Below are 27,258 nucleotides of genomic sequence, written 5' to 3'. Positions count from 1 at the left end.
AACAAAATATTATTTCAATTAAAAACAAAACGGAATCGATATTATGTAGTTACTTTTTTAATAAACAAACCAAAATGGATCAAGTAATAATAGATAACAAATAAAATACAAATGGAAAAGAAAATACAAATAGGTCATCTATCAAATGGTTCTACTTAGTTAAGCAAACGATGAAAAGGGAAACATTTTGAATTGTAGCTAGCGAGTAAGCAAAATCAAAAGTAATCATCTCCATATACATTTAACTATATGAACGATGTTTTCAATTTTATTTTGTCCATCTATTTGTGTTCGCCCTGCCAATTTTCAGACGCCCTCCCTTTTCGTGTTCCTGTTCCTTCTACTTTGTACTTTATATTTTATTGATTTTATTTGGTTACTACTATTCTTTATGTCATTTATTCCACTTTGCTGTCAATGCATTCAGTTTTTGTACGCCTAGAAAAACAAAAAGGAATTAATAACATCATATCTGAGAGTGTAATGATTATTGTAATTAAGAAGGATAACAAATTCAATAAATAGTTAATTTAACCGAATGCAAAACAGCAAATAAAAGCGAGCACGAGTTTCATTTTTTTAATGACAGACATATGTGTATTTATTAAATGCGTACAAATTTGTTCATATGCAAATTACAACTCCTCGTGATGAGAAGGAAACTTTTTTAATATGGCATGATATAAATTGTAAAATGCATAAACTGAAACCGTCACAATAACCAGCAAAGCACCGCCAAATGCGATGCTCAGAAAATTGCCATCAATGATATTGGCAGATCGATGGCGTTTCGTTGAAAAGATTTCCTCAGTAGATGCCGGATTATTCTGTTGCTGTGCCGTACGCTCAGCCATCAAGCGCTTCATGGTGCTCAGGCGTTCACGTAAAACTTCCACGGATTCTGTATCCAAATCTGAGGTACCTGCAAGTTAATCAATTAGTTTTCCATGTTTTTCCAAGATTTAACAAACCAACCACCCGATTGTGTCGCCATAGTTTCTTTTTTTCAGACTATAAACTCTAGATTGATTATTCTAAAAATGTTTTTATTTAGGTATTCAAACTGTAATGGCAGTAGCAGCGTGTGAAAAAGGCGCATGTGCATAACGGGATAAGTATTAGGGCTGCAAACGTTTACCAACCTTGGTTCCCAGGAAGAAAATACACATTTCACGTTAACATCACACGAAAAAAGTCGTTACTTTTTAGTATTTTCTCTACATCTAAAGCTAGAAAATTATTTTTGATTACATTTTTGTGGAATTTAGATTCATCATTCATCAAAATATTCACCTTTATTTAATTAAATTGATAATTAAAATTCCGTAACTAATTATATTAAACAACTTAAATTTCATATTTTGAAATCGATGGTATCGATTGCAGATTATATCTGGTGGAGCAAATTGCGTATGAGGAGTAACGACGTTTAATTTTATACCTAAATAAATACTGAATTAACTAGAACGCGTTGTTGGTCGCGAATGGCCACACTGGAAAATTTAAAATGCAATAGCTTTGAAATAAATTAATAATATGATACAAATTTAAAATTATAAAAAATTTAATTCCAAAAAAAATCGACAAAATTCTCACAAAAACTGCAAAAAAAAAAATATAAAAAATTCTATCTTCAACAGAAAAAAAAGGTGAAATTTCTAGGCAACCTTCGGACCGGGTGGCAGCCTTCCACACTAGTGCTGCCAAGTTTAGGGGGAACAATAGCTGTTTCTGTCTGGAAAACATTCGTTATTGTGGGCACTTTTGCATAGTTGTTCTAAAAGTATTAATAGCAAAACTTAGCTGAATACATATTTAAAATATACAGATTGCCAGTCAATAGCAATTTTTAAATTTTTCTTGCAAACGAACTCTGAAAATAGCCAGATCTAGCTATAAAATAGCCAAGTTGGCAACAGTTTTTTTGCAAACGAACTCTGAAAATAGCCAGATCTAGCTATAAAATAGCCAAGTTGGCAACAGTGTAAACAGTTGTAAACACGTGCAACGCGCGCGCTAAATCTTTAGTTGTTTTTAGTTAATTTTCGATGATTTAAAATGGGTTTAACTAAACAATATTTAGCGTACCGTGTCATAGACAGTTTCAACATAATCGCATCTGGTCGCAGCAATATTAATTTCGCCGTTGTCGATAAAAGCGAGGGACGCTTTGTCGCAGCACCTGCAGCTGAGAATGTGATCATTTGGGATTTGAGGTAAGTGCACTCTATTTAAATATAATATAACAAATATAAACCTTAAACAATTGTAGAATGGGAGATCGCAAGCTGACTCTGCGTCGGGAGAAACATGAAGTCACCGCCTTACGGGTCTCGCCGGATCACCTGCATATTGCAGTGGGCTATGCGGATGGTGTGGTGCAAATCTTCGATCTGAGTTCGAGGACGTACTATGATGCCATTTGTTCGCTGGCGCTGCACAAGAATGCCGTCAGCATTCTACGCTACGATGCTCATGGTATGCGGCTGGTGAGCGGAGGACTGGACACCGAGCTGGTCGTTGTGGATGTGGTGGAGCAGGCGGGTCGACAACGTCTTAGTGGACACAACGCTGCCATTACAGACGCCCACTTCCTGCAACGTTTGGTGGAGCAAGATATTGTAGTGAGCTGCTCCAAGGATACACAGATCAAGTTTTGGAATCTGGAGACACAATTCTGTTTCAAAACGATTGTCGACAATCGCACGGAAATCTGGGCCTTGGCATTTATAAATGACCTGATGATTGCCGGCGCTGGAGAGAGCGGCATGAATGTCTATCGTCTTCGCAAACGTGATACGGATGCACAAACGCTGGAAACTGCCGTCGAGGGTCTGGCAATTGATGACGAGGATACAATAAGTCCACTGAGTGTCAGCAATTGTGGAACGATACAACGCGCTGGCAAAGGACGCACAGTCAACCTGGTGGCCGATCCAAATGAGCGTGTGCTAAGCTGTCACGGCACCAACGATCTCATTGAGAACTTTTACATTTGCACCGCCGAGGAGGCGAAGAATCGTCTGGCGAAACGCCTGAAGAAGGCTCGCAAGAAGGCGGAATCTGCAGCGCCGGAACAGGATGACGAGCAGCTGTCCAAAGAGTTGTCACTGAGTGATGAGATCAAGCGATTGGAAAGCATAAAAACCAAACAGAAAATCAAATCCATCGATGTGCTGCTGGGTGAGAATAAAGAGCTCCGTGTGCTCGTCAGTCTGGCCAACAATAGTATGTGTCTGTATTCCCTGGAGGCATCCTTAAAGTCGCGCAAGGCCACGACAACTGAGGACAGCAGTGTCAAGGTGCTGCGTTCCCTAACGAGGCTCGGTCATCAGTCGGAGGTGCGTTCCGTGTGCTTCAGCAACGATTCCCTGGCCATTGGCTCTGGTGCCGGTGATTCCTTCAAGTTTTGGGATCGGGATGCTATGCAATGTCTGCGCACAGTTCCCACTGATTACATACTTTGCTCACGCTTCGTTCCTGGTGATCGATATGTGCTGCTGGGCATGAAGAGTGGCAGCCTGCTCATTGTGGATGTCGGCGCTGCGGATATTGTGGAAAAGATCCCAGCACATGAGGGCGAACTCTGGAGCATTGCCCTGCTGCCGGATCAGAAGGGTTGCGTGACGGGAAGCGGTGACACCACCGTAAAGATCTGGACTTTTGAGCTTATTGATGCGGGCGAAGGTGCTGCATCGACCAAAGTGCTCTCGCTGCTGCACAAGAACACGCTGAAGATGGAGGAGACGGTGCTCTGCGTGGCCGTCAGCCCGGACATGAAGTACCTGGCCGTGGGTCTGCTGGATGCCACCGTGAAGGTCTTCTTTCTGGACACTTTCAAGTTCTATCTATCGCTTTATGGACACAAGCTGCCGGTGCTCTGTCTGGACATCTCCTATGACTCCACATTGATTGCCACCGGCTCCGCAGATCGCAACATTAAGATTTGGGGTCTTAACTTTGGCGATTGTCATCGTTCCATCTTTGCACACGATGATTCGGTGATGTCACTGCAGTTCATACCCAGGACACACATGTTCTTCAGCTGCGGCAAGGATGGCAAGGTCAAGCAGTGGGATGGTGACTCCTTCGAGAAGATTCTTACACTGCCAGGCCATATTGGTGAAGCCCATTGTCTGTCCGTGTCTCCCAATGGTCGCTACTTGGTCAGCTGTGGATCAGATCGCACGCTGAGGATGTACGAGCGCACGGAGGAGACGATTGTGCTCAAGGATGTGCAGGAGGAGGAACGTGAGCAGCTGGAGAACGAGCAGCTGGCCACTGGAGAGGACAACTCGGTGCCATTGCTGCCAGGCTTGAAACTGCCTTCGCGCAAAACTGTTGGCTCCGAACAGGCTGCGGAATCCATCATGGAATGCCTGGAGATATCAAAGCAATTCGAGCTTGACGCCGAAGAGAAGCCAGAACCACATCCATTGATGTTGGCCTTGCAAGTGAAGAATCCCAATGACTTCTTGGTCATGACCCTTGTGCGCATACGTTCCTCGGACATGGAGGAGGCCCTGCTTCTGCTGCCCTTCTCCATTGTCTGCGAGCTGCTGGAACGCTTGCCGGCTTTGATCACCCAACGTCCCGACGAACTGGAGCTGCTCTGTCGCGTCACCGTGTTCCTGTTCAAGGTGCACATGAAACCCATTGCGGCATCCAAGTCCATGAAGCCGCTGCTCGTCAAGCTGCTGGATCTGCTCAAGCATGATGTGCAACAACTGCGTGATGTGATGGGATACAATCTTCATGCTTTATCCTTGCTGCAAACGGAGGTGGAGCAACGCGAGGGAGTTCAGCTGTTCCGGGAGGCAACCCAAACCAGAAGAAAGAACGAGAAGAAGCGACGACAAGCCACCAAGCGGAGAATCCAAATACAAATGGCATAGAGAATTCATGTATTTAATGTAAGACTTTAATTTTACCAAGATCATCTTCAATAATAAGACACGTTATTGGAATTTTAGCCAGAAACTTGATGTGTATGTGTGTTAGGAACATAAAATGCGTTAGTGTGCGTGCCTTGGAGACTGCAACGAGTGTGTGAATGAATATGTGAGTGTGTGGTGAGTGTATAGGACAAATGCAGAGTGAAGTTCACGATGAACTTGTGAATTTGGAAACACTTAATATAAAACAAGTATTGGACGAAGGAACAACAAGTTGTTTGAGAGCAATCAAAAGGTATTTCCACATCAACAAATGCCAGCCTTTGGATAACAGCCAGCATCGGCAGGTCCAGTTCCGCAAGGACCTGGCGAAGATTACACAGTTTTCATCATAAATAATGGAAATCATTGGATTAATCCTCCATCACACTCACCTCCACAACGTTGAAAGGCACCGGGTGGCCCGTAGCTGAGCTTCTGAATGGTGCACTTCTCGATGGGTCCACTGGGACGACAATAGGCTGTAGAGCGTGCCCAGGGCAAGGGCTCCTTGGGCTGCACACAGTTGGGCAAGTAGCTCAGCTTGTAGGTGGTGCAGTTCTCCATGGGCCCGTTGTTGCGACAGAAGCCCTCGCGTGGCTTGACAGGCTCGGGACGTGGGAAACAGGTGACATCCACTGGCATATAGGACAACTTGTTGACGGTGCAACGTTCCATTGCACAGCTGGGACGGCAAAAGGCAGTCAGGGGCATGATGGGAGCACGTCTCACATGCGGCTTGGGCACAAAATCGTGCTTCTGTGTGGTCATCGCATACATGGGTCCATCGAAGCGAAGACCGTTCTCCATAGGACGAATTGGAGGAGTGCGCTCGGTGCAATTGGGTTGATACGAGAGCTGTACAAATTAATTATGAAACATTTAACTATAAGATAAATATAACTTTCCTAAGGGTGTAGTTTGAGATTTTCAAAATAAATGCCTCTTGACGAGGTAAGAGTCTAGGAACTAAAGTCTTACAATGCCCCAAAATTTCTGATATCCAATTTTGTGACAAACGATTTTAAATTTAGTAGAGAAGATTAAAATGTTTGTTGTTTAAAAATGTTTCCTTGTTACTGTCCATATTCTCTACTTTCCTTTGACCCTGAACTGAATCCCCAATTTGAGTCTGCATCAAAATTGGAAACAAACTTTTTTCCAACACTACATTTCTTTCCATATTTCTCCCCTTTGTTGTGGGGAGAACTCGAATGTAATTCTATGTACTATTTGATCGACATCTTTTTTGCTAGTTTAAATATGAAGGACCAGGGATTACAATTTACTACTTTACCCACCTTCTGTACGGAGCATCTTTCGAGTGGTCCTGTCGCGCGATGGAATGTATCCCTCGGCAGGATGGGCATGGGTTTAGTTCGAGATGCATCCACAGGCATATAACTTAATTTGTAGACTGTGCTGGCGGCACCGGCATCGTTGCCCAGAAAACGCAGAGTGTTCATGGGGAGCATGGGTGCAGTGCGTCCGGCATTGCAATTGGGCATATAGCTGAGATTGTATGTGGTGCAGATATTCTGATAATTTGGCGGCACACAGCGCACCTTGTCGGCCCACGGCATCGGCTCCTTGGGCGGAATACAGACCGGCATGTAGGATAATTTCTGGACGGAGCAACGCTCCATTGGGCCAACAGGCTTACAGTAATGGGATTCCTGTTTCATCAACTTGGGAGGTGGATTCTGACAAACATCCACTGGCATGTAGCTCAACTTCTGGATGGTGCAACGCTCCATGGGCGCTGTTGAAGTGCAGATGGCAACATGTGGCAGGCAGGGGGCCCGCTTCACATTCCCCTTGGGCACATAGTCGTGCTTCTGCGAGGTCATTGCATAGATGGGACCCTCGAAACGTAACCCGCTCTCCGCCGGAAGTATGGGCATTGTGCGCTGAGCCGGACAAGGCGGCATATAGGATAACTTCTGAACCGTACACTTCTCCATGGGCGCCGTGTTGGCACTGATGTGATTACAGGGACGCACTGGACGTGCGCGGAGATTATCACCACAGTTCGCATAATAGGAACGCGAATAAATTGTATTCGTATCAAGTGGAGCATTCGATCTCATCAGATGAGACTGTGGAATTATGGGAAGAGTACGTGGTGGCTGCTGATAACAACAGCCGGAATAGTCGCCACAATCGCATGGCGGACAAGTGGCGCCAGCCGGACATGGTGGATAATCAACGGGCGCCTGGCAAGGATCACACGAAGTGGGACATACATTGCAATCGCCCGACATCCTTAGCTAATAATCAAAATAAAGTCCTGTTTTCCTATTTAATCTACAGCCCATATATGAATATTTATAAGATACTGTTTCCATTATATTCTCTTACCTGTTTAGTCAAATTTACTTTTAATCCCAGTGTTGGAACTCTCAAAGGACTTGGCAATTGTTAAAGGAAATAATTTTGTTTGCTCAGAGCTCAGAATAAATTGTTGTATAGTTAACACATCCGAAAATTGGAAAGAAATATAAAAAATTTTGCTTTTACATACAACGATGAAGTATATACAGATTGTACTGATAATACAGCTCGAACAGGCATAAAGAATCTAAAGTTCTTTTGAAGTCGACGACACAGCCAACCTAAAAATTTCATTTTTTAAATTCTTCAGATCGAATTATGTTTACTATATTATGGTAACAGAATACATGAATTATTTTAGATTGTTTTCAAAACTGTCTTCATTTGGTATAAATTTAACTGATTTTGATAAATAATCCCTTATTGTGTGTAAATCTGCTGATTTTCCAAAATTCAATTTATCAAAAAAGTTTTAATTCCCACAACTTTGTCACACCTGAACCGATTGAGGAAAGCAATCTCTACACTACATAAAGTAAAACAATAGACTATTTTTATTATGAATTAGTACTTTATTTGGCCATACCCATAGGTCGAAATCGTACAGTGCTGAAGCCATAATTAAGAAGGTAGTCACGTTTCCGCAGCACCTCGGCTGAATGTGAATCAATCGATATGATAAGCTTCATGTGGGGATCTTTCTGGCCACGATAAATAATCCGCCAATCGGGAACAGAGAGTCCTTCATTCTGCTCATCGATAAGACACAGCGCATATTTAACGGAGCTGGTTTGCAGTGACGGAAAGATGCCCACAAAGACACGTTTGAATGGGACATCGGATTCGGATTTAACTTGCAGAGATGCGCCCTCCCAGGGCCGCAGTCGGGTGTCCATGGCTCTCAGCCAGTTGACGGTGTAGATGTCGTTGCAGCTAACTGACAGCCAACCCTTGCGGAACACACACCCGGAGAATTTTGGTTTTTTGGTGTCTGCATCCTGTCGCCGTATGAGATCGACAATACTCTGCTGCACTGCCTCCAACTGGGCTACACTCCACAATTCACTCGGATAATCCCCAGGAAGAATTGCCAAATTGAGGCATTGCTCGTTTTCTTCGCCGTGGTTCCCATCAGTTCTGTGCTCGACGGGCACAGAAGGCACTCTGTTCACCGGTGCTCCGAGTCGGGCTTGAACTGACAATCTCTCGAAATGTGGTGAGGCAGGTAAGGGAGCGGCTTCTGTTGGAGCTTGTCCCCGCGAGCTGTCTAAGGAGGAGCAGGAGTCGCGCTTCTTTTTGGGCGGATTAATTGGCTTCAATGCTTGCAGCCTTGCCTCAGCCTTGGACAACCCTCTTCTGAGCAGAAAGTGATAGCGCTTTTTGGCCGCACCACAAAGTCGAGCCGGTACTACATCATTGTTCTTGTTTTCATCATTATTTGTTGTTTGTTGATTGCTTGTATTCATTTGATTTGGATTCCCACGAGTGTAGGGGTCGGGTAGGTCGACCGTGATATAGCCCCCGGTATCACGGCAAGGCGGTTGAGATTACAGCCGGAGGACGCCAGGTATCCGGAGGTCACCGTTCAAAGACAGCAATCACGCAGCTGCCATGCGGCTCATTGGCACGGTACGATTGACACCAGAGCTTGCGGGTTTTATCGAGTTGTCCTCTCTAGATCCGCCATATTTAGTTGCAAGCAGTAGCACCTCGGGCAGGATGTGACCATGAAGGTCACGTATGGTCGGTCTTAGGCAAAACTAATTGCCTCTGCTCTGCCACCATGTTGCTGATCAGAAAGAGAGACAGAGATCTCTCTCTCTCCCTCATCACAACACAGCAGCAGCACTTGGCTACCAATTTGTGATAAGTTTGCAATTTTTCATAGTTTTTTTTTATTTAATCATTTTACATTTATTTCAGTTCATCGTAGCTTGACATATGTATAGATTTGCCTGATATCTAACTAGTTCCTATAGCTTATAAGCTAGTTATTTCTCTCAGATAGCACACACATTTGTATAATTAAATTGTTTTATAAGATTAATAATTGGAAATGGTTAATGTGCCTAACTAGATAACTAAACTTAAGCGAATTAAACAAAAAAAAAGCAATGGAAATTTCTTATAAACATTTATCAAAATATCAATATAATCGAATACTTTAGAATCAGCTATAAACAATTAAATTACATTAACAATCAATTGGAAATAAACAATTTTTGAAGGCGGTAATAAAATAGTCTTGTTAAAATAGTTCCTAATTAACTTAACAAACAAATATCATATTTGTAAATATATTTATTATTAAATCTGTTGTGTGTGTGTGTGTTTGTGTTGTGGTTTACCAAAAAGAGGGAAATACAATATGGTTCAGTTCCAACAACATTTGCTGCTCAGCACTTATTGACATAGAATTCCTTGTATAATAATATAGTTAAATATAGTTTGCTGATTCCTGCTCCTGCTTTCTGATATTATCTGTATATATGTCTATATTCCTTTGCCCTCACAGAGTGGGCAGATTTTCGGGTTGATACTCTAGGAAATTGGCCGGAAACTGGCCCTGTCTGCCATCAACCTCGCCATACAGCCAATCCTCATTGATGCGATATAGCACATTGACCAGCTCGTTTTCCTGTGGATTAAGAATAAAATCGTATTAAGATTGGTTTTATAATTCATTGAGTATTCAATTCTTACCCTCAAGGCCAAATCTCCTTCAACCTCGCCGGGGAAATTGTACAAGCAACGCGCCATGTGCAACTGTTGTACTTGTTGTTGTTGTTGCTGCTGCTGCTGTTGTTGTTGTGACTGTGCCGCACTTGCTGCACTGTCTCCTCCCAATGGCACCTTGACTTCCACATAATTAACCGGAAACAGACCCTCACAGCCAGAACGCGTGCGTCCACGGAACCATTCTTCAGTGGGCTGCTCCAGCAAATAGATTCTCTCGCCTTCCTGTTAATATAAATTAAAAATTACAAGGATGTCATATAAATAATTATAATCAGTAACTGCACGACTCTATGAACAACTGAATCATCAATCAACAACCAAATTTAGAAGTTACACTTACTCTAAAGCTCAGATCGCCCTCCTCGACGCCATCGAAGTCGTAGAGCGCAATGGCAAATGGCGGCTGTGTCTCCTCCACGTAACCCGAGCTGCCGTTGCTTAGAGCCAATGCATCCACTTTGCCCGAGATCACGTCCAGCAACGAGATGTTGTTTTTGGGAGCTGCTCCCGCTGCGGCAGCGGCTAAAAGTGACGGTGCTGGAACCTGAGGCATGGGGGGTGATGGTGGTGTGTTGGCGCCATAGGCGAACATCGGTGGCTGGCCAATAAATGGCGGTGGTTTGGGCGCCTTGGGTTTCTGAGATATCTTCGGCTTGATGATGGTGGGCATGGTCAACGACTGTGGAGGCGGCAACAGACTGCGGCCATTGCACAGTGGATTGTCCGAGCTGCGCGTTTGCGTTTGCAGTGGTTGCATCTGACGCACTGGCGCCGCCCCAAAGCTATCAACGCCACCGCCATAGATGCCGCCGTCCACCGCTTCCCAAGGATCCACCAGGGGACTCTGGGTGGCAGGCCGTGAGCGTGTGTAATCATCCTCGAAACCGCTCTCCGGCTGTGAGACGCTGCCATTGTTGGGTGAGCTGAAATTGCTGTCGGAGCTGAAGCTATCAACGCTAACGCAATCGCTGTTTGACTTCTGGGTAAACGTTGGAGACGATGGCGGTGAATCGAAGCTGATCAGCTGGGCATCTGCCTCCCCCCTTTGATAGCCACTCGAGGATGTCTTCGTTGTCGAGGATGATGTCGTTGTGGTTGTTGTTGTGGCTGTATTCCATGCCGCATTCCAGTCGTAGACGTTGCCACTGCCGTATGTGGCAGCTGCAGCTGCAGACGCTGCTGTCGTTGATGATGATGATGATGATGTTGTGGACATCTGACCGCTGCTCAGACCGTAGACGCGACTTTGAGCTGCAGCCTTGGAAGCAGCCACATTTGCCGTTGACTTTTTGCGGTTGAAAATGTTGCTAATGATGCCACCAGCACCACTACCTCCAGCACTTGCACCACCACCACTACTCCCACTCGCCAGACTTGCCAATTTGCGTCCATTGAGTTGCACTTTTGGCGGTGGCGGTCGCGGTGGCGGCATCTTCTTGCCATTGTTGCCATTGGACGTGGAAGAAACGCCATCGAATGGTGAATCATTCCAATTCGTTGCTGGCGTATAACGAGCTTGGGGAAACTTTCTTGTTATACTTGATCCCGTTGTTGTGCTGTTGTTATCCACTTCAAAGAAGTTATTGTTGCGTTTGTGCAACGCGTTTTGTTGTTGTTGCTGCATTGGTCCCTTCGGCGGAGGTGGCAACTTGATGGTCAGCTTTTGTAATCCTCCATTCGTTGCCTGTTGCTGCTGCAGATGCTGTTGCTGCAGTTGCAGACGCAGCTGCTCCAGACTCGCGTTCGCACCCGCCGCTGCACTTTGACCCCGGGACACGGGCGGTGCTGGCGCCGGTCTCGATGGTATGGTCATCCTGCCTGCAATTGCAAGGGAGAACATCAGAAGACTGAATAAAGATTCCTCTTCAACTGTGACTTCATTCAAAACTAAACAAACGACGCTTATCATTGAGACTGATAACAAAGATAACAACCACTTGAAATTAGTGTGAACGAACGTGGGCGTAAGACTGGGAGTGGGCATGGCTTAGCTTATACTCTAACACACAGATGTGTACCCAGACTTATCTGATAATTATTCCAAATACGACATTTAAAACTTTTTTTCAATTGAAAATTCTAAATTACTTCTCTTTTGGTTATCTTTCATGTAGGTGAAAGTGTATGCGTGTGTGTATGCGCTTAGTAAACAAAAAGCACAAAAATTTAAGGTATTGCTCAGAAACTTTTAGACTTATCAATCTTTAGTAAGTGAGCACTAAAAACAGTTGAGAATTTATTTTTGTTTCCTTGCTATTAAATAAAAAACTACATATTTACATTTAACCAAAAAAATGTTTATTGATAATAAAACTATACTGCATAGACTTCATGATTTCCTATTTCTTAGAAAGCTTTCTCCAAGGCTTAAAATTAAAAGATCTTTACTCTAACCAAGGACGAAATACCTAAAAACTTGTTTGGGGAAATCTGATGAAACTAATACTGTAATTTATTTCAATAATACGTATCCAATTTGAAAGAAAATATATAAACAAAATTTTGAAATTCAATGAACGCAAAATTTACTTTAGAACTGTTCCAATTGTCAATTTATTTCGTATGCTTATCTTTCACTTGAAAAAGCATATATTCAGTATTAATTGTATTTTACACAAAAAAAATTTAAATAAACACACAAGTTATTTTAGACAGAAACACGTATTTTCAAGTTCTTTGTTACCTGAATAAAAGCACTTTATACACTGGCAAAACAAAAGCTAAGTTCTTACAATAAAATGAACTACTTAGACAACTGTCAATAATTTTACAATTGATGTTGCGATCAATGAGATCGGTATACTTGGAAAACACAACAAACTAAAGTCTGCACTTGTACTAAACTCAGCAGCTGATTAATATACAATAAACAGTTGAAATTGCTTAATCGATCTATCATCAATGCAAAAACTGGAAAAAACAAACAAGAAACTTTTTAAAACGTAAAAAGCAAATCGATCAATCCACAAGAGAATGTTGAAATATAAAAACAGAAAAGAAAATAATAAAAAATGTATTTTAAAAACAAAACATAACCAGGAATTTACGTCATTTACTTAATGCAAAGTGGACGCCCACAAAAAAAAAATAAACAATGGACAGAAAATTCAACTTTGATAAAAAAAAAAAGAAAAAAAACCCAAAAATGTGGGTGGAATGCAATTCTGTGTAAAAGTCCAATGAAATTGTTGGCGATTACGCGAAACATTTTGGTGGACGGCACATCCCGGAACGACTGATTGCATTAATGAAAAGAAAAAAACAACAATAATAGCAAGAACAGTATTGTAAATCATATTCAGGCGCCTCCATTAAAGCCGGCATACAGAAGTTTTTCTTATCAAAGACAAATACATTAATATATGTTTTACGCAGCAAATAAATTCTGCTATTCTATTCATTCATTTAAAATACGTATGATGATATTGATGATGTCTATTGACCTCCAGCTGGGAGCAATAGCGTCAACTCACAACGAATTTCCCAACGAATTTCAACGCAAATTATTGGCAAAACAATTGTCCGCCCAGTCGCCACGATATCTGTAGCTATATAATATTAATACATCTCTATTCAAATGTACTCATATATTATGTATCTAGATAAATTCTTATGTCCTACATTTAATATTAGTCAAGCAGCTTTTTGATAATTGGCGGCAAAGTTGAGAATTCAAAGCTAGCTGGGAAACTGTTGGTGCCACTTTTTTTATTGTTGACTGTTGCATATGCCACGATTATACATGCCACGCATGCCACATGAGCAAATATTTTGACTGCCAGTGTGAAATTTGACATATGGCGCTACAATGTTAAAATAAAACATGTACGTGGAATGGAAATTAGGAAAAACACACAAGAAAAGTGTCTAATAAAGATATAAAGAAGGCAAGAAGCAAACAGTTCTATTTTTTAAATCTTTAGCTTAACTATGTACATTAACCTAGTTCAAAATGATAATAATGATTGAACCTATTCTACATCTCAATTCTAAATAAATTATCTCAAAGAGAACAATAGATTCATTGGTTCATTATGTAGTAGCATTTTGGCAATTTGTATTCAAAACTCAACAGAATCAACTGTATAATATATCTATGTATACACAATAGTTTTTGCAAGTGTATTGGTTTCCTTCTTCTATTTACGGTCCAAAAGTTTCAAAAACTTTCATTTCGAAGCGTAAACAAAAGTGAACCGAAAATTTATTTAGTCACATATTGCATGCGAAATTCATGTTAATTTTGCGATGGATCTAAAAACTCTAGAAAAAATGCCGTTTATATTAGATTTACACAATATACAACAGATAAAAGCAAAAAAAAAAAATTTAAAAATGTTTCGATGCCAAGCAATTTTTTAAATACAATCAAAATTTCTGTAACTTTAATATTTTTTATCCATCCAGGAGTGTTTTTAGGGAACGTTAAATGAATCTCATAATATTGTTATATTAAAATTTAAAAACTATGAGTACACTCAAACTGAATTTGCAGTTTATATACCCCAATTTGCAGGGAATTTATGAACACTAAATTCGATAGTTTGTTTACCGTGAAGAACGGCATTTTTCCCTCGACAAAACATCATTGAGCACTTACAGAACTAGCAGAACACATTTAATTAAAGTCACCTCTGAAGGGTATGTGAATACCTACCTAGTACATATGTTGTATGTGTATGAAAGTTTACTTTTTGCTTTCCATTTAAGTTAAATTTGTTGCAAGTGCATTATAATTTTGGGCTTTTCCTGCTAATTAAAATCAATGTGTTTCACTTAACTTGCACCCTATGTGCATATATACCCCATGTATACCCTACACACATCTGTATACACACATATCGACTCACAACAGATGCAATTATCACATTCGTTTTCGCTTTGCTGCCAAGTGTAATCCAACAACAACAACAATGATAGCTTTTACGTCAATTGCAGAGAAGCTCAAATTGTTGCCTTCAATCCATTATAGACATTATGTGATTAGAAATAAGAGGGGAAAGTGTAGAGAGTTTAGGTGAAGAACTATTTTTAGTGTAAACGTGTCAATTCCGAATTCATGTATAGATAAAATAGCTATAAACACTGAACATCATTATAATCATTTGGGAAGAAATATTTCCCATTCTATATTCTTCTGATAAAGTTGCCTCATTCCACCAACTTGTCATATCTATAAAAGTTTTCCCATGTTGTTAATCTATATGTGAAAAATTTCAATTTCTACAAAGTATACTAACAAAAGCCCATAAGTTTACTTATCGTTCAGTATGTAGCTAAGAACTTTTTAATTGTCTATCTAAGTTTTAATTTGATAAATAGCTTCCGGTTTTTATTTTTTGTCACATCAGCTCGTTAATAGTTAGTTTCATTTTTAATATGGCTTAAAATGATGTCATCTTAATAAATGAATGCTTAGCTCAAAATATATTAACATTTATGCAAAAAGTTAGAGACATATTCACTTTTTAAATACACTTTAAAAATAACTAATTTATATAAATAAAGTATTTGAACTTTGAAATTTTGAAAACAATCAATTCGCATGCTACTTTATGTTTTTAACAAGTTTTGTCAATTAAAACTGAATAATGTTATTAAGAAATTAGTAACAATACGGATGACATGGTAAGCCTTGTAATACCTAAACTAACGACCGTAGAATTGTCGCCCTTGTTAACCTAAACACATGTGTACATACATACATATCACGTGACTATGTATGTTTATGTGTATGTGTATGCAAAGTGTTGTACAACTTAATGCACTGCTAAGGTCACGACTAGGTTTGTTATAATGCTATCGTCACAAAGATATGCACTGTAAAACACGGGTTACACTATATAAATATATGTAAATGGGGGTATTATTCCCGGTTTTAATAAAACTATTGCCGGCGACAACCGGTTGAAGCTGAACAACTAGGAAAAAGTGATATTGTAAATGGTTTATCTTTCTGTTATATGCCTATTATATATATCTTTGCAAAAGTTCTTTCATTAAAAAATATTATATGCACTTTTTTGCATAACATTTTGCGTAGATAAATTACATTTAGTTTCTTGTTGCTTTATAAAACACACATATGTATGTCGTAAATAGAGACAACTTTTACTTAAGTACTCATAAAACTTGACCACGCGCTTTCAAAGCTCTTGTTAAAAAAAGCAACAGAACACATTTGAACAAAAGAAAGTGTTTATTTTTTTATTTTTCTGTCCAGCTTTGAAACTTGTTGTATATGTGTGTTTGTAAGTGTGTGTGACTTGTACAAAGCATCACACAAATGATAGCAAAGTAAGAGCAAATACGTGTAGGTCGCTCACTCCTCCGACTGTTGACAAGAGGCATGCATGCATACATACATAAATACATATGTATGCACACACTCTTAGAGTACACTTATAAAAGAGTTCATAAACATTATCACAAATGGACTCTTAAGCAAATAATTTATTAACTATACGCCGCTTTTTCAAAGAGCAATTTTCTATGCTCTATTTTTTATTTTTATTAATTGTTCGTTTGCTGTTGGCACTGTTCGACATTTCATCAATTGGCAAACCCAAAACACAAACAACAACAATAAAACAAACATAGATGACCTTGAGATTTTATTTTTATTCGTTAAAAAGTAAAATTAAAAACCATTGCAGAAAATAATCGAATAAATAACAACAATACTATTACTGCTACTTAGATCAATACTCTTGCTATTGGTTTTAGCTAATAATCTAATCTAATCTCCAATTAAATTCGCTTTCATTATTCAACAGATAACTAATATGACCATCTTTACGAAATATTGTAACCCGATTTATATTGCACATAATATAACCAGTATATGATCAGTTTAGCCGAGGTATCAAACAAAATAAAGTATTTCAATCTGGAATTATTAGGTACACATATGATAAATAGTCCGAGCCGAAGGGATCTAAAGTTTGTCTTCAATGAAACACAAGAAATATATTCAAAATACTTTTATGTTCCAATTTAACAAACGTAACTAAAACATTTTTTTAATATTTTATATTATTCTTCATAGCTATTTTTCGGTTTCGGTACGTTCCGAAACAATTATTTCGGTAAAAGGTTCTATTTCAGTTTTTTTCTTTTGGTTATAAGTTGCTAAGGCCTCTGATCTAGCAACTTTACAAGTCAAAATATTTCTTAATTTTGATGATGATGATTTTTTACAAGAAAATTAAGGGCCTCAGAATCAATTTTAAAGTGCCGGTTTATACTAATTACGATATTAGGAGTTGATTAAAAGTAAAAACTTAAGATTTATAATTTTGAATTTTTAAAATTTCGATAGACGAAAAATTAAAAATTTTTCTAAATGAACAAAATTTGAATGCAGAATAAATTAAGAGGCCAAACCATGATCAAAATGACATTCCGCTTCAAAATCGGTTAAATTTTTACAAAGTTATGAGAGTTTGAAGTTAGTTAAATCTTTGACTTAGCATCTCTACAAGTCAAAATTTTTGTCCGATTTACCATGATTTTTTACAAAAAAATGAAACGTATCAGAATCAAATTTAAAGTGTTGTTTTATACTAATAACGCTATAAGGAGTTGATTAAAAGTGAAAACTTGAGATTTAAAATTTTGAATTTTCAAAATATCAAAGGGGGGACCCTATGGTATTCAAATCTAAACCCATATCTAGAGGAAAATTTTTTTTTTACGAAACTAATTAACTTTAAATGCAGAAGGAATTAAGAGGCCAAGCCATGATCAAAATGACATTCCGCTTCAAAATCGGTTAAGTTTTTACAAAGTTATGAAAGTTTGAAGTTAGTCAAATTTTTGACTTAGCATCTTTACAAGTCAAAATTTTTGTCCGATTTCCCATGATTTTTTACAAAAAAATGAAACGTCTCAGAATCAAATTTATAGTGTTGTTTTATACTAATACCGCTATAAGGAGTTGATTAAAAATGATAACTTGAGTTTTAAAATTTTGAATTTCCAAAATTTTAAAGGGGGGACCCTTACCATTAACGTGGAACCATGGCTATGATGGTTGAAGTCTTTGACTTAGCAACTTGACCACAAGCGTTTCGGTTTTCGGTTCTTGAAAGATAATTAATTTCAGTTACGGTTTCAGTTCCGGTACTAAAAATGAAACGGTTAGTTTCCGTTAACGGTTCCGGTACCGGTTACGGTGTTATTCCCTGGTAAATATATATATAGTATATGTAAATATATCTATTATATGATACTTAATTGAAACGCCATTCGAAGCGCCATCAAAAACGTCTCCGAGTTAAATTGAATTTATTGCCACAAATAAAGAATTTAATGAACTTACATACATTTATACATACATACATATAGTATATGTGTATATGTACTACAGTTAACATAAAGAAACGCCTTAATTTCAAATCTGACGTTGAACTTGCCAAATTATACTATAAGTAGGAAGCAGACTCTAGAGAACGTGCCCAGAAGAACACGCAAATTACTTAATGATATTTAAATTATTAAAGACAGCAAGAAGTCCATTCAATTTACATTAAACGTTCACTCAGTTCGGAGATGGGGATAAGGAAGTAAGGGAAACAGAGCTATGGGTCGGACAATAATGTGCATTGTTTGTGTTTTAGGTTAAGGTCTTTGAGAAGAACCTAAAAAAATAATTAATATGGCTTGGGAACTTTTCAAAGAATAAAGTAAAGAGAAAGACTGAAGAAGTAAATGGTGTAGAACTAAGAACTTGTCTTTTTATAAAAAATTTAATGCGAAGACTCCCCCTTTTGCAAATTTTTAAAAATTTAAGTTTTAAACCTCAATTTTTCGCTAAAAATCACTCTTAGATCTCTTGCCTAAGCCCGAGTAAACTACACATTTGAATGCGAAAACGAATGGAAATGAAAATCCATAAAAAATAGTCTGCGATCGTTATGCGAAGGCGTGTGAAGCAAATGAAGTAATCAGTGTGACTTACTCTGGTCACAAAACAGTAAAAGCAGAAGAGATAAAATAAGAAACAAAAAACATCAGAACTGGTTATACATGAAACAACAGTGAATATAAAAGAATGAAAGATTCATTGAATAAAAATAGAATTAAAAAATATAGCCATTTACTATTTATTTTAAATTGGATTAGTAATTATTTAATTTTAAGTTCATTACTTTAATATTAAAAGTTAGTTGCTATTTTAATAAACTTAATTAAATTTCACAAATTTTTATGTGGTAACTTGCTGTGTATAACAGTTTTCACTCATTTTATTATATTTGGTATTCCACTTAGACTTTTTCTCTTTGGCGTACCATTTGTTAAATAGCGTCAGGTAGTTTAGAACGAAAAGAGAGATAAAAGCTAAACCTTATTTGCTTAAACCGCACGTTCTGTTATAATAAATCAACGCAACTGCATATTTACCTACATACATATGTATACATTATACATATGTACATTGTACATACGCTGGCAGACAGAGAGACAAATTAATGGGTATTCATCATAGAGTTGAATTCTACGTTCGCATTCATGCGTTGCAAAGCATGTTGCATATTGTTCAAATCTAGGTCAAAGTTGAACAGAAAGCTTAATACATACATGCACATACTTATATGTACTTTTAAAGTGTTTCATTAAATTGATAAAAGATCATTATTATATATCAGTAAATGAACGTAATCAATATATTCAAATTTATCATAGCAATCTTTATAATTAGCATATAATTAATAATGTTGTGGTTGTTGCATATTCTATTTATCTTCATTATTAGAAAAGAGAAAAGATTGGCAGTGCAAAACGTGCTGTTTATTTCTTGATAAATTTTCTCATGTGCTTTTGTTTTTACTTATTGTACATACATATATACATATGTACACTTGTCGCTTCCTGTTTTGTACAACGCGACGCTATCAAAAACTTGAAGGCATTGCTTAATAATTACACACAAACCCTTTAAAGAAGAACACTTATCAATAATGCCGGCCACCAAAAGAGACTTCGGCTTGGACCCGGAGTTGCCTCAAGGCAGCGGCAGTGGCAGCATGCAACATACACGTACATGTGTAGCAAACTCAGTGAATTGGAAAGTGAATGCAACAGACGGAAGCAGGGTTACAAGCATGCAACACCTGCTGCCACTGAAAGCGACAGAATGAAAACGAAATGCTTGACAGAGTGGAAATGGAACCAGGAACCAGTGTCAACTCAAGTCCTGTCAAAGTGGTCAACATATGGCGACACACAAACACAAACACACTTACGCATATGCGGTCACATTTAACAATACTTTTTATCACAAACTCAAATACATATTTGTACATATTTCAACTAAGCCACAACAAATAGACGCCACTGACGTAGCACAACGAATTATGCAATGTATGTACACACATATTATTATTGTACAATACCTTAAATACAATACATGCTTACTAAGCGTACAATAAATATTAAATATACAAAAATACTTGTACATATATTTTACAATAGCGACCTTGCTTGGCAGTCAAAAGGCAAGTAAAAAGGCCGCACAATTAATGGAAATATGTTTTGGCATTAGCCAAGTTAACAGCTATTGAGCTGCTAATTGCGCAGACAGCATTTAAAGGTTTTTATTAGCACTAGAACCACCTAAATGAATTGGCAATTAAAATTAATGATAACGGTATGGTAACTAACCTTTTGCTGATTTTGCCGTAACGACTTTTGTAGATGTTGTTTCTGTTGCTTTGGTGTTGCTGATGCGCTCCAAATGTTACGGGTTAGCAAACAAAAGCCAAGACCAACGACCAGGCCAGGCTAAAATGACTAATACTCCGACACACACACGCACGCACACTTCAACACAATAGTTCGCTACTTTTTTTGCCGCGCGCGCTCTCCAAACTAGCCACTAGATATTGGTGTGCGTGTGTCACACACAACACAACAATAAAACAACGCGGAAAAAGGCAGCTGCAAAATGCAGTGCTATAGTTTGCAGCTGCTGCAATCAACGGCTAAAATATATATTCTTCACTTTACACAACCCAGCAAGAACAATTACGTATTTTTTATATGCTTGCAGTGAAGTAAATACTTTTTATTTGTATTGTATCTCTGTACAATAAATTTCGATTTCTATTTTTTTTACTGCGCCGCGACTTTTGCTGCGTTTTCCGTTCGACAGCTGCCAGAGTTGTGTCACTTCGCAAGAGATGTCATTGCCAATTATTAAATTATATCGATACTAAGAAGTCTAACGCTATCGATACTTATGATATGGCATACATGTTTATTATTTAATGATATTCTTGATTAAATGGAAGACAAACTGATATCTATTTAGTTAATTTCGAAATTTGTTATTTAAATATCTTAATAAGCCGTGTTCAAAAATTCGATTTATGTTATCACAATTTCATTTAAAGATGTGTTAGGTTTGGCAACACTTTTCGCCAGCTGTTTTACAGGCTACTACAAGCAACAACACCAATAATAACAAAGACCACAAATTCCAAACAAAAGCAATCACGAAGCTGAAAAATTTCAATATCGCTAATATACTTAGGCTAGGCCTATTATTGCGTTCATACAGCATGGCCTGGCGATCCGTGGGTGCAAATAATGCAGATCTAATTCGTCAACTACGAGGTAAGCGTCGAGCAAGTGCAGTTATTTGTTATATACATTTGTATATCTATTTTAAATAGATTACGGCGTCATTGCAACAGAAGCTGTGGCAAATGCAATGATTGCCACAGATCGTAAATACTACTGTCCTCGTAATCCATATATGGATGCACCGCAACCAATCGGCGGTGGGGTAACTATCAGTGCACCTCATATGGTAATTTTAACCCCGCTCCCAAATAAACAATTTCAATGAATATATTTTATATCCTTGCAGAGGGTATCAACATTTTTTACAAAATGTGTAACGCATTATATGAGGCGTGGCAGACCTCATAAAGTATATATCACTTTAGTATACAGCTGCCATTAAAACGATCAGTCGCAAATTAAATTTTAGTATAAAACGACGATTTGTTGGTTCAGATATCTTTAACAATTTTTAAGATTATGTATTTGGTATGGTCTCATACATGCTGAACATTCTATAATACCTATTTCATACGAACGATCGATCTGAAATTTAATACCAGCCTCTGCAAGGGTATCAAATCTTCGGCGTGCTAAAAATAACCTTTTTTTATTGTTTTCATTAAGCACGCCTTTGCTTTGGAATATCTGCGAGATAAATTGAAGCCTGGTGCCCATGTACTGGACGTAGGTTCAGGTTCTGGATATCTAACAGCCTGCTTTTATCGGTACATAACGGCAAAAGGCGAAAATGCCAACACTCGAATCGTAGGGATTGAGCACCAAAAGACGTTGGTAGAATTGAGCAAGGAAAATCTGAACTCTGATGATCGTTGTATGCTAGAGTCGGGAACTATGATCATCGTTGAGGGAGATGGCCGGAAAGGACATCCCGCTCTAGCGCCATATGACGCCATCCATGTAGGTGCCGCTGCACCCGATACCCCCACCGAATTAATAAATCAACTGGCCAATGGAGGACGTCTAATTGTTCCCGTTGGCCCGGAGCGTGGCACACAGTACATGCAGCAGGTATTAGACATTTAACTAGTCTATATGCTTAGGTTTTTATATTAATCGCAATCATAACTGCAGTACGACAAGGATGCCAACGGCAAAGTGGAGATGACACGTCTAATGGGAGTCATGTATGTTCCTCTAACGGATCTGCGGTCTTGACTGCATTACCTGCCAAAAGTATTGATCCCTGTGCTGCTGCTTGGTATTGTTCTCTACCAATTATGGATATATTATCATTAGCGTTGGTTTTATCTAATTGTTAAGACAAAATCCCCAAAATCAAGAATTTAAAGTGCTTCTTTCTATGTATTAAATTAAGTTACATTTTATTGAAAAATTTGATTAAACAAATGCAATAATGATGTATTCGATTTCTGATTAACATCAACTGTTTGACGTTTGGATTTGACTTTGACTTGTTTGTCAAACCGTCGAAGCAATGACAATACAATGAGAAATTTTTTGCACGAATTTCAGTCAAAAGTCGAATTAAATTTAAAGAAAAATTCAAAAGATTACAGAAAAATTTATACGGGCACGCTCTCCAGGACATCCGTGCGAAGCATAGGCAATCATTGCATTGGCGAAACCTTAAGCGACAATATGATTGACATTGTAGGCCGGGAAGTGCGTGAGAATATCAACAAGATTCTAGAAGAGGCTGTTAAACATGCAAGAAGATCACGTTCTTCGACAGTTCAGCTCGAGCATTTGCAGTATGCAATGCAGGAACACGGCGTCAACTTGGATCTGTTGCATATTGATTACCGCTTACCAGAAGTCGAAGTAACAGTGCAAAATGCACCGACACGTCCACGTAAGAGATATCAGCAGCCGAAAAAGAAGTGGACAAGAATTATTAGAGCAATGGAGTCCTTGTCTCTGGCTAACAGAAGGAAGTTGGCTCCAAGAGGCGTTTCTAAGCCGTGGGTAAAACGTGAGCAAGTGCAGCTGATGTCCAACAGAAAGTTTCCTCTGTCCAAGGAGCAACAAAAGTATTATGTCCTGATCACGGAAAGTATCATGGGCACCTCGGAGACATTAAGGAGAGAGGCGCTTCGAAGCGTTAACACCGACTCTTCTCTGCAGCCAATGCTGTCCAAGTTGTGTCTCTTCATTGCCGAAGGTATTAAGCTGAATGTGTTGCAACATAACGTTTCCCTGTTGTTCTATTTGCTGCGCTTGGTGCACAGTCTGCTCGGCAATACCAGCTTAAGATTAAATAATTATGTGAGTCGGTTGTCTCCAGATGAGATACATTGACATGACAGCTGCTTGACATTCTCCTTTTGCAGTTACACCTGTTGATACCCTCCGTTATCTCCTGCATTGTGGCGCGCCAAGTTTGTACATTTCCGACTGTTCAAAATCATTGGGCGTTGCGGGAATACGCGTGCAACATTGCGGCCGAGTTCGTGAAGACCTACAATAACAACGAGAACGGCATTTTAACACGAATTATCAAGTACGTACAGTGCAGCCAATTTTTTAAGTGAAAAAGCTGCGTGCACATTTTTAGACAAAATATTAATAGCAAAACAGCAGTACTTAAAATAACCAGATTTCCGGCCAATAGAAATTTTTAAATGTTTTTTAGCTATAAAATAGCTGAATGAACCACTGAACAGTGCTTACCAGTTCAGTGCTGTATATGTGATTAATACTTCCATTTTAACTGCACGTTAGATTTTTTAAGTCCGACGCTTAAACGACAATCTGTTTCGATTTTCATCACTACCATTAACCATTCTCATTAAATTGCAGTTTATTCAAAGATGGGCTTCAAGCGCCGTCTCTAACAACTGTTTATGGCTCCATTATTGGGCTCCAAAAAATGGGAAAGTTTCCAATTTGCGAGTACGTCATACCACAAATCGCTGCTATCGCTGATCGAATTGCACCATACTTAACAGAAAGCAGCAGCGATAATCTTTTAAATAAACAGGCTGCCACATTTATACGCTACAGAATACTGAAAATGTGCGCCCCAATTCTTAAAACTACACAAAGACCACCCGATCAACTGGAAGAATATATCCGACGATATCGTTTTCTAGGTGATTCGTTATGCGATGCCGTTGTAATCGAACGTATTCTATGTGATGCTTTTAAGCAGGCCACTGAATATGTAAACTGTCAATGTAATGAATAAAAATATACTCGCTTTTATAATCTTAAATTTAAAAATCTAATTTAGCGCTCAGCTGTATCGATTACATTATCGATATGCAGACAGTTTCTAATGCTAACGATATATTTAAAGCCGCTTTCGACAAATGATATCGATATTTTTGCAAGTAGGGCCTGTGAAGAAAGATCGCAGGTCGCAGGACAAATTATAAACAAACGCAATGGCTACAACAAACATTGGAAAGATTCGCCTTAAAAGTTTAACTGATTTGCAAGCTAAAAGTGATTTTGAAATAGCACCAACTCCAGTCGATAATAGAACACCAGAGAAACCAAAAAAGGCGGGAAATAGACGCGCAGCAACAACAACAAAGAAGAAGAACAACGATGACAAATTAATGCGTAATGAACAAATTATTGTAAACAGAACAGCCGTTAAACGCTCTGCAAAGAAGGATCCATTGCCGGGTCAACTGCGCATTGATGCCTTCTTTAAGAGTGGCACAAAGAACTATAAAGTGGAGTCAGTCGCAAAGACTTCTCCCGGAAAACCAAAACATCGTCGAACGCTGCGTAAAGGATGCAAGCGCTTGTTTGATGAGGAATCGCAGACCACTGCAACAACAACATGCTCAGAAGTTGATTATAAACCAAAACCCACACGAAAACGAACCCAGCCGCAACGTCAGGTTAAATCAAAGTGCAAATCGCCACCTGCCGATGTAATTGATCTCTGTTCTGATGATGAGTCGGAATCTAAGGAAGAAACCACCCGTAGCAGGCAATGTGAGTCAAGGCCTGTGGTACTCGGTGAACTGGAGCTTCGACAGACGGAGGCTTCCCCTATGGTGACTATACCGCGATCAAATCTTACAGTCGAATCGGTTGCGGATGCATCTTCTAAAGAAAATAAGCCAAAGGGACGCACGCGGAAGCGTTGCCCGCCTTACAAGATTGTAGAAGATACCACATTCGTTGTGGATGGCTTTCAGTTTGGTGATATTCCGAATGTGACCCATTATTTTTTAAGTCATTACCATGCCGATCACTATGTGGGCCTAACCCGGAAGTTCGCACATCCTCTATACATGAGCCCCATTACAGCTCGCTTGGTGCGCACTTTTATACCCATTGATGAACAGTATCTTCATACAATTGACGTGGACAAGTCCATTAAAGTGAATGACATTGAAGTTGCTGCCATAGATGCCAATCAGTAAGTATAGCCAATCAGATTATCTTATCTATGTGATTAACCAATTACTCGTAGCTGTCCAGGTGCCATTATGTTGCTCTTTAAGTTCAGCACAGGCAAGTGCATACTGCATACTGGTGATTTTCGAGCCAATTTTGAGATGGAGTCAAACCCCATATATTGGAACAACCCCAACATTGATCTACTCTACCTGGACACTACATATCTGTCAAGGAACTATGACTTTTGCCATCAGAGCGAAAGCATTGATCTTGTTTGCTCTTTGGTCCGTGAATTTCACGAGAAGCATGCCGGCAAGCGCATCTTGCACGTATGCGGCGCCTATTTGATTGGAAAGGAAAAGGTGTGGCTGACAATGGCTGAGGAGTTTGCACTCCGTATCTGGACAGAACCGCATCGTCGCAAGGCAATCGACTGTCTCAATTGGCCGGAGCTGCAAATGAGGCTATATGATAATCCGCTGGAGGCTAATTTGCATGTAATAAGCATGGGGAAGATTAGTTATCCGGTAGGTTTATAATTTCGTGGTTAACACAATGATGCAACTGTTATGTCCGCATATCCCACAGCATCTGGATCAGTACTTTAAACCATTCGAGGGACATTTCGATATGCTTCTGGCCATACGACCAAGCGGCTGGGAGAAGAACTCAAAACCTTCATATGGCAAGCGTATCAGTGTAATCGGTGTGGAATACTCGGAGCATTCAAGCTACAAGGAACTGGAACGCTTTGTACGTTTCCTTAAGCCGAAGAATGTAATCAGCACGGTTCCTGTGGGACGAGATCTCTGTGTGACCGGTAAAGTGCCGGCCAAGTGGTATCAATACAAGGGCTATGGCGGAATGCTCAGCAATGGATATCAGCCCACTATTTCTGCATTTTTTGAAACTCCTCGACGACAGCTGCCGTCACAAGCGGGCGAAAATGTTGACATGATATTGAGCCCATTACAAGAAGAAGTCGTGAATCCCATTGGCACGAAGGGAGATGATGCCGTGATTAAAGAGAACAAGTTAAAGGATGAATCAGCTAGTCCTGGTGATGCTGAAGTCAAACCTAATAACAGAATCTTGTCCGATGCTTCCGATGATTTGCTCTCATTCATTTAATCATTTTTTTTTTTGTAATGCTTCATTTTCATAATTAGTGGTTAGTGAATATATTTGAGTTACATTCCTAATTAAAAGAATTCTACTCTTCTACAATTTTAGAATATAAAGTATTGCCGCTAACCACCAATAAATATGTTTAAGTGTGGTACAGCAAAGTTGTTTTCTAAAATTTTTAACAATATAGAATGTTTGATTTTCATTG

General features: G+C 39.1%; 7 protein-coding genes across 7 annotated transcripts; 4 read left to right on the top strand and 3 right to left on the bottom strand.

Annotated features, from left to right (window-relative positions):
* Positions 1 to 569: 569 nt before the first annotated feature.
* On the bottom strand, positions 570 to 1,070 carry LOC117789862. The gene is made up of 2 exons (XM_034629016.1): positions 976 to 1,070; positions 570 to 922 (listed from the first exon to the last, which is right to left on the bottom strand). Exons 1-2 carry the CDS (start codon positions 992 to 994, stop codon positions 636 to 638), a joined length of 306 nt encoding a protein of 101 aa, XP_034484907.1. The 5' UTR covers positions 995 to 1,070; the 3' UTR covers positions 570 to 635.
* Positions 1,071 to 1,997: 927 nt separating this feature from the next.
* On the top strand, positions 1,998 to 4,976 carry LOC117789854 (WD repeat-containing protein 3). Its single transcript, XM_034629008.1, has 2 exons — positions 1,998 to 2,216; positions 2,273 to 4,976. The coding sequence occupies exons 1-2, from the start codon at positions 2,059 to 2,061 to the stop codon at positions 4,893 to 4,895; spliced, it is 2,781 nt and encodes a 926-aa protein (XP_034484899.1). The 5' UTR covers positions 1,998 to 2,058; the 3' UTR covers positions 4,896 to 4,976.
* LOC117789858 (stabilizer of axonemal microtubules 1) lies at positions 4,904 to 7,495 on the bottom strand. Its single transcript, XM_034629011.1, has 4 exons — positions 7,296 to 7,495; positions 6,236 to 7,241; positions 5,330 to 5,792; positions 4,904 to 5,260 (listed from the first exon to the last, which is right to left on the bottom strand). The coding sequence occupies exons 2-4, from the start codon at positions 7,196 to 7,198 to the stop codon at positions 5,202 to 5,204; spliced, it is 1,485 nt and encodes a 494-aa protein (XP_034484902.1). The 5' UTR covers positions 7,199 to 7,241; positions 7,296 to 7,495; the 3' UTR covers positions 4,904 to 5,201.
* A 1,661-nt stretch (positions 7,496 to 9,156) lies between these two features.
* Positions 9,157 to 21,197, bottom strand: LOC117789857 (probable myosin light chain kinase DDB_G0279831). The gene is made up of 4 exons (XM_034629010.1): positions 20,673 to 21,197; positions 10,348 to 11,825; positions 9,972 to 10,229; positions 9,157 to 9,906 (listed from the first exon to the last, which is right to left on the bottom strand). Exons 2-4 carry the CDS (start codon positions 11,818 to 11,820, stop codon positions 9,778 to 9,780), a joined length of 1,860 nt encoding a protein of 619 aa, XP_034484901.1. The 5' UTR covers positions 11,821 to 11,825; positions 20,673 to 21,197; the 3' UTR covers positions 9,157 to 9,777.
* A 240-nt stretch (positions 21,198 to 21,437) lies between these two features.
* On the top strand, positions 21,438 to 22,907 carry LOC117792035 (protein-L-isoaspartate(D-aspartate) O-methyltransferase). Its single transcript, XM_034631989.1, has 4 exons — positions 21,438 to 21,626; positions 21,686 to 21,822; positions 22,203 to 22,607; positions 22,671 to 22,907. Exons 1-4 carry the CDS (start codon positions 21,572 to 21,574, stop codon positions 22,752 to 22,754), a joined length of 681 nt encoding a protein of 226 aa, XP_034487880.1. The 5' UTR covers positions 21,438 to 21,571; the 3' UTR covers positions 22,755 to 22,907.
* Positions 22,908 to 23,030: 123 nt separating this feature from the next.
* LOC117792034 (transcription initiation factor TFIID subunit 6) lies at positions 23,031 to 24,767 on the top strand. The gene is made up of 3 exons (XM_034631988.1): positions 23,031 to 23,825; positions 23,891 to 24,060; positions 24,360 to 24,767. The coding sequence occupies exons 1-3, from the start codon at positions 23,046 to 23,048 to the stop codon at positions 24,745 to 24,747; spliced, it is 1,338 nt and encodes a 445-aa protein (XP_034487879.1). The 5' UTR covers positions 23,031 to 23,045; the 3' UTR covers positions 24,748 to 24,767.
* Positions 24,768 to 24,879: 112 nt separating this feature from the next.
* On the top strand, positions 24,880 to 27,176 carry LOC117789675 (DNA cross-link repair 1A protein). The gene is made up of 3 exons (XM_034628756.1): positions 24,880 to 25,941; positions 25,996 to 26,449; positions 26,511 to 27,176. The coding sequence occupies exons 1-3, from the start codon at positions 24,947 to 24,949 to the stop codon at positions 27,051 to 27,053; spliced, it is 1,992 nt and encodes a 663-aa protein (XP_034484647.1). The 5' UTR covers positions 24,880 to 24,946; the 3' UTR covers positions 27,054 to 27,176.
* Positions 27,177 to 27,258: the final 82 nt, after the last annotated feature.

This window comes from Drosophila innubila (genome assembly GCF_004354385.1).
Source record: "Drosophila innubila isolate TH190305 chromosome 3R unlocalized genomic scaffold, UK_Dinn_1.0 2_E_3R, whole genome shotgun sequence".
Classification (NCBI taxonomy): Eukaryota; Metazoa; Arthropoda; class Insecta; order Diptera; family Drosophilidae; genus Drosophila; species Drosophila innubila.
Note: the sequence above shows the minus strand (reverse complement) of the source record. Positions and strands in the feature narration are given on the sequence as shown.

Excerpts from the sequence above, each read along its gene's own strand:
- LOC117789675 (XM_034628756.1), top strand. The coding sequence starts at position 24,947 with ATGGCTACAACAAACATTGGAAAGATTCGCCTTAAAAGTTTAACTGAT. Across the intron at positions 25,942-25,995 it reads GCTGCCATAGATGCCAATCA|CTGTCCAGGTGCCATTATGT; the intron begins GTAAGTATAGCC and ends AATTACTCGTAG. Across the intron at positions 26,450-26,510 it reads TGGGGAAGATTAGTTATCCG|CATCTGGATCAGTACTTTAA; the intron begins GTAGGTTTATAA and ends CATATCCCACAG.
- LOC117789857 (XM_034629010.1), bottom strand. The coding sequence starts at position 11,820 with ATGACCATACCATCGAGACCGGCGCCAGCACCGCCCGTGTCCCGGGGT. Across the intron at positions 10,230-10,347 it reads AGGGCGATCTGAGCTTTAGA|GAAGGCGAGAGAATCTATTT; the intron begins GTAAGTGTAACT and ends TTATATTAACAG. Across the intron at positions 9,907-9,971 it reads AAGGAGATTTGGCCTTGAGG|GAAAACGAGCTGGTCAATGT; the intron begins GTAAGAATTGAA and ends CTTAATCCACAG.
- LOC117789854 (XM_034629008.1), top strand. The coding sequence starts at position 2,059 with ATGGGTTTAACTAAACAATATTTAGCGTACCGTGTCATAGACAGTTTC. Across the intron at positions 2,217-2,272 it reads GTGATCATTTGGGATTTGAG|AATGGGAGATCGCAAGCTGA; the intron begins GTAAGTGCACTC and ends AAACAATTGTAG.
- LOC117792034 (XM_034631988.1), top strand. The coding sequence starts at position 23,046 with ATGAGAAATTTTTTGCACGAATTTCAGTCAAAAGTCGAATTAAATTTA. Across the intron at positions 23,826-23,890 it reads GCTTAAGATTAAATAATTAT|TTACACCTGTTGATACCCTC; the intron begins GTGAGTCGGTTG and ends CTCCTTTTGCAG. Across the intron at positions 24,061-24,359 it reads ATTTTAACACGAATTATCAA|TTTATTCAAAGATGGGCTTC; the intron begins GTACGTACAGTG and ends ATTAAATTGCAG.
- LOC117789858 (XM_034629011.1), bottom strand. The coding sequence starts at position 7,198 with ATGTCGGGCGATTGCAATGTATGTCCCACTTCGTGTGATCCTTGCCAG. Across the intron at positions 5,793-6,235 it reads AAAGATGCTCCGTACAGAAG|CTCTCGTATCAACCCAATTG; the intron begins GTGGGTAAAGTA and ends TAATTTGTACAG. Across the intron at positions 5,261-5,329 it reads TGCCTTTCAACGTTGTGGAG|GTCCTTGCGGAACTGGACCT; the intron begins GTGAGTGTGATG and ends AATCTTCGCCAG.
- LOC117792035 (XM_034631989.1), top strand. The coding sequence starts at position 21,572 with ATGGCCTGGCGATCCGTGGGTGCAAATAATGCAGATCTAATTCGTCAA. Across the intron at positions 21,823-22,202 it reads CTATCAGTGCACCTCATATG|CACGCCTTTGCTTTGGAATA; the intron begins GTAATTTTAACC and ends GTTTTCATTAAG. Across the intron at positions 22,608-22,670 it reads GCACACAGTACATGCAGCAG|TACGACAAGGATGCCAACGG; the intron begins GTATTAGACATT and ends TCATAACTGCAG.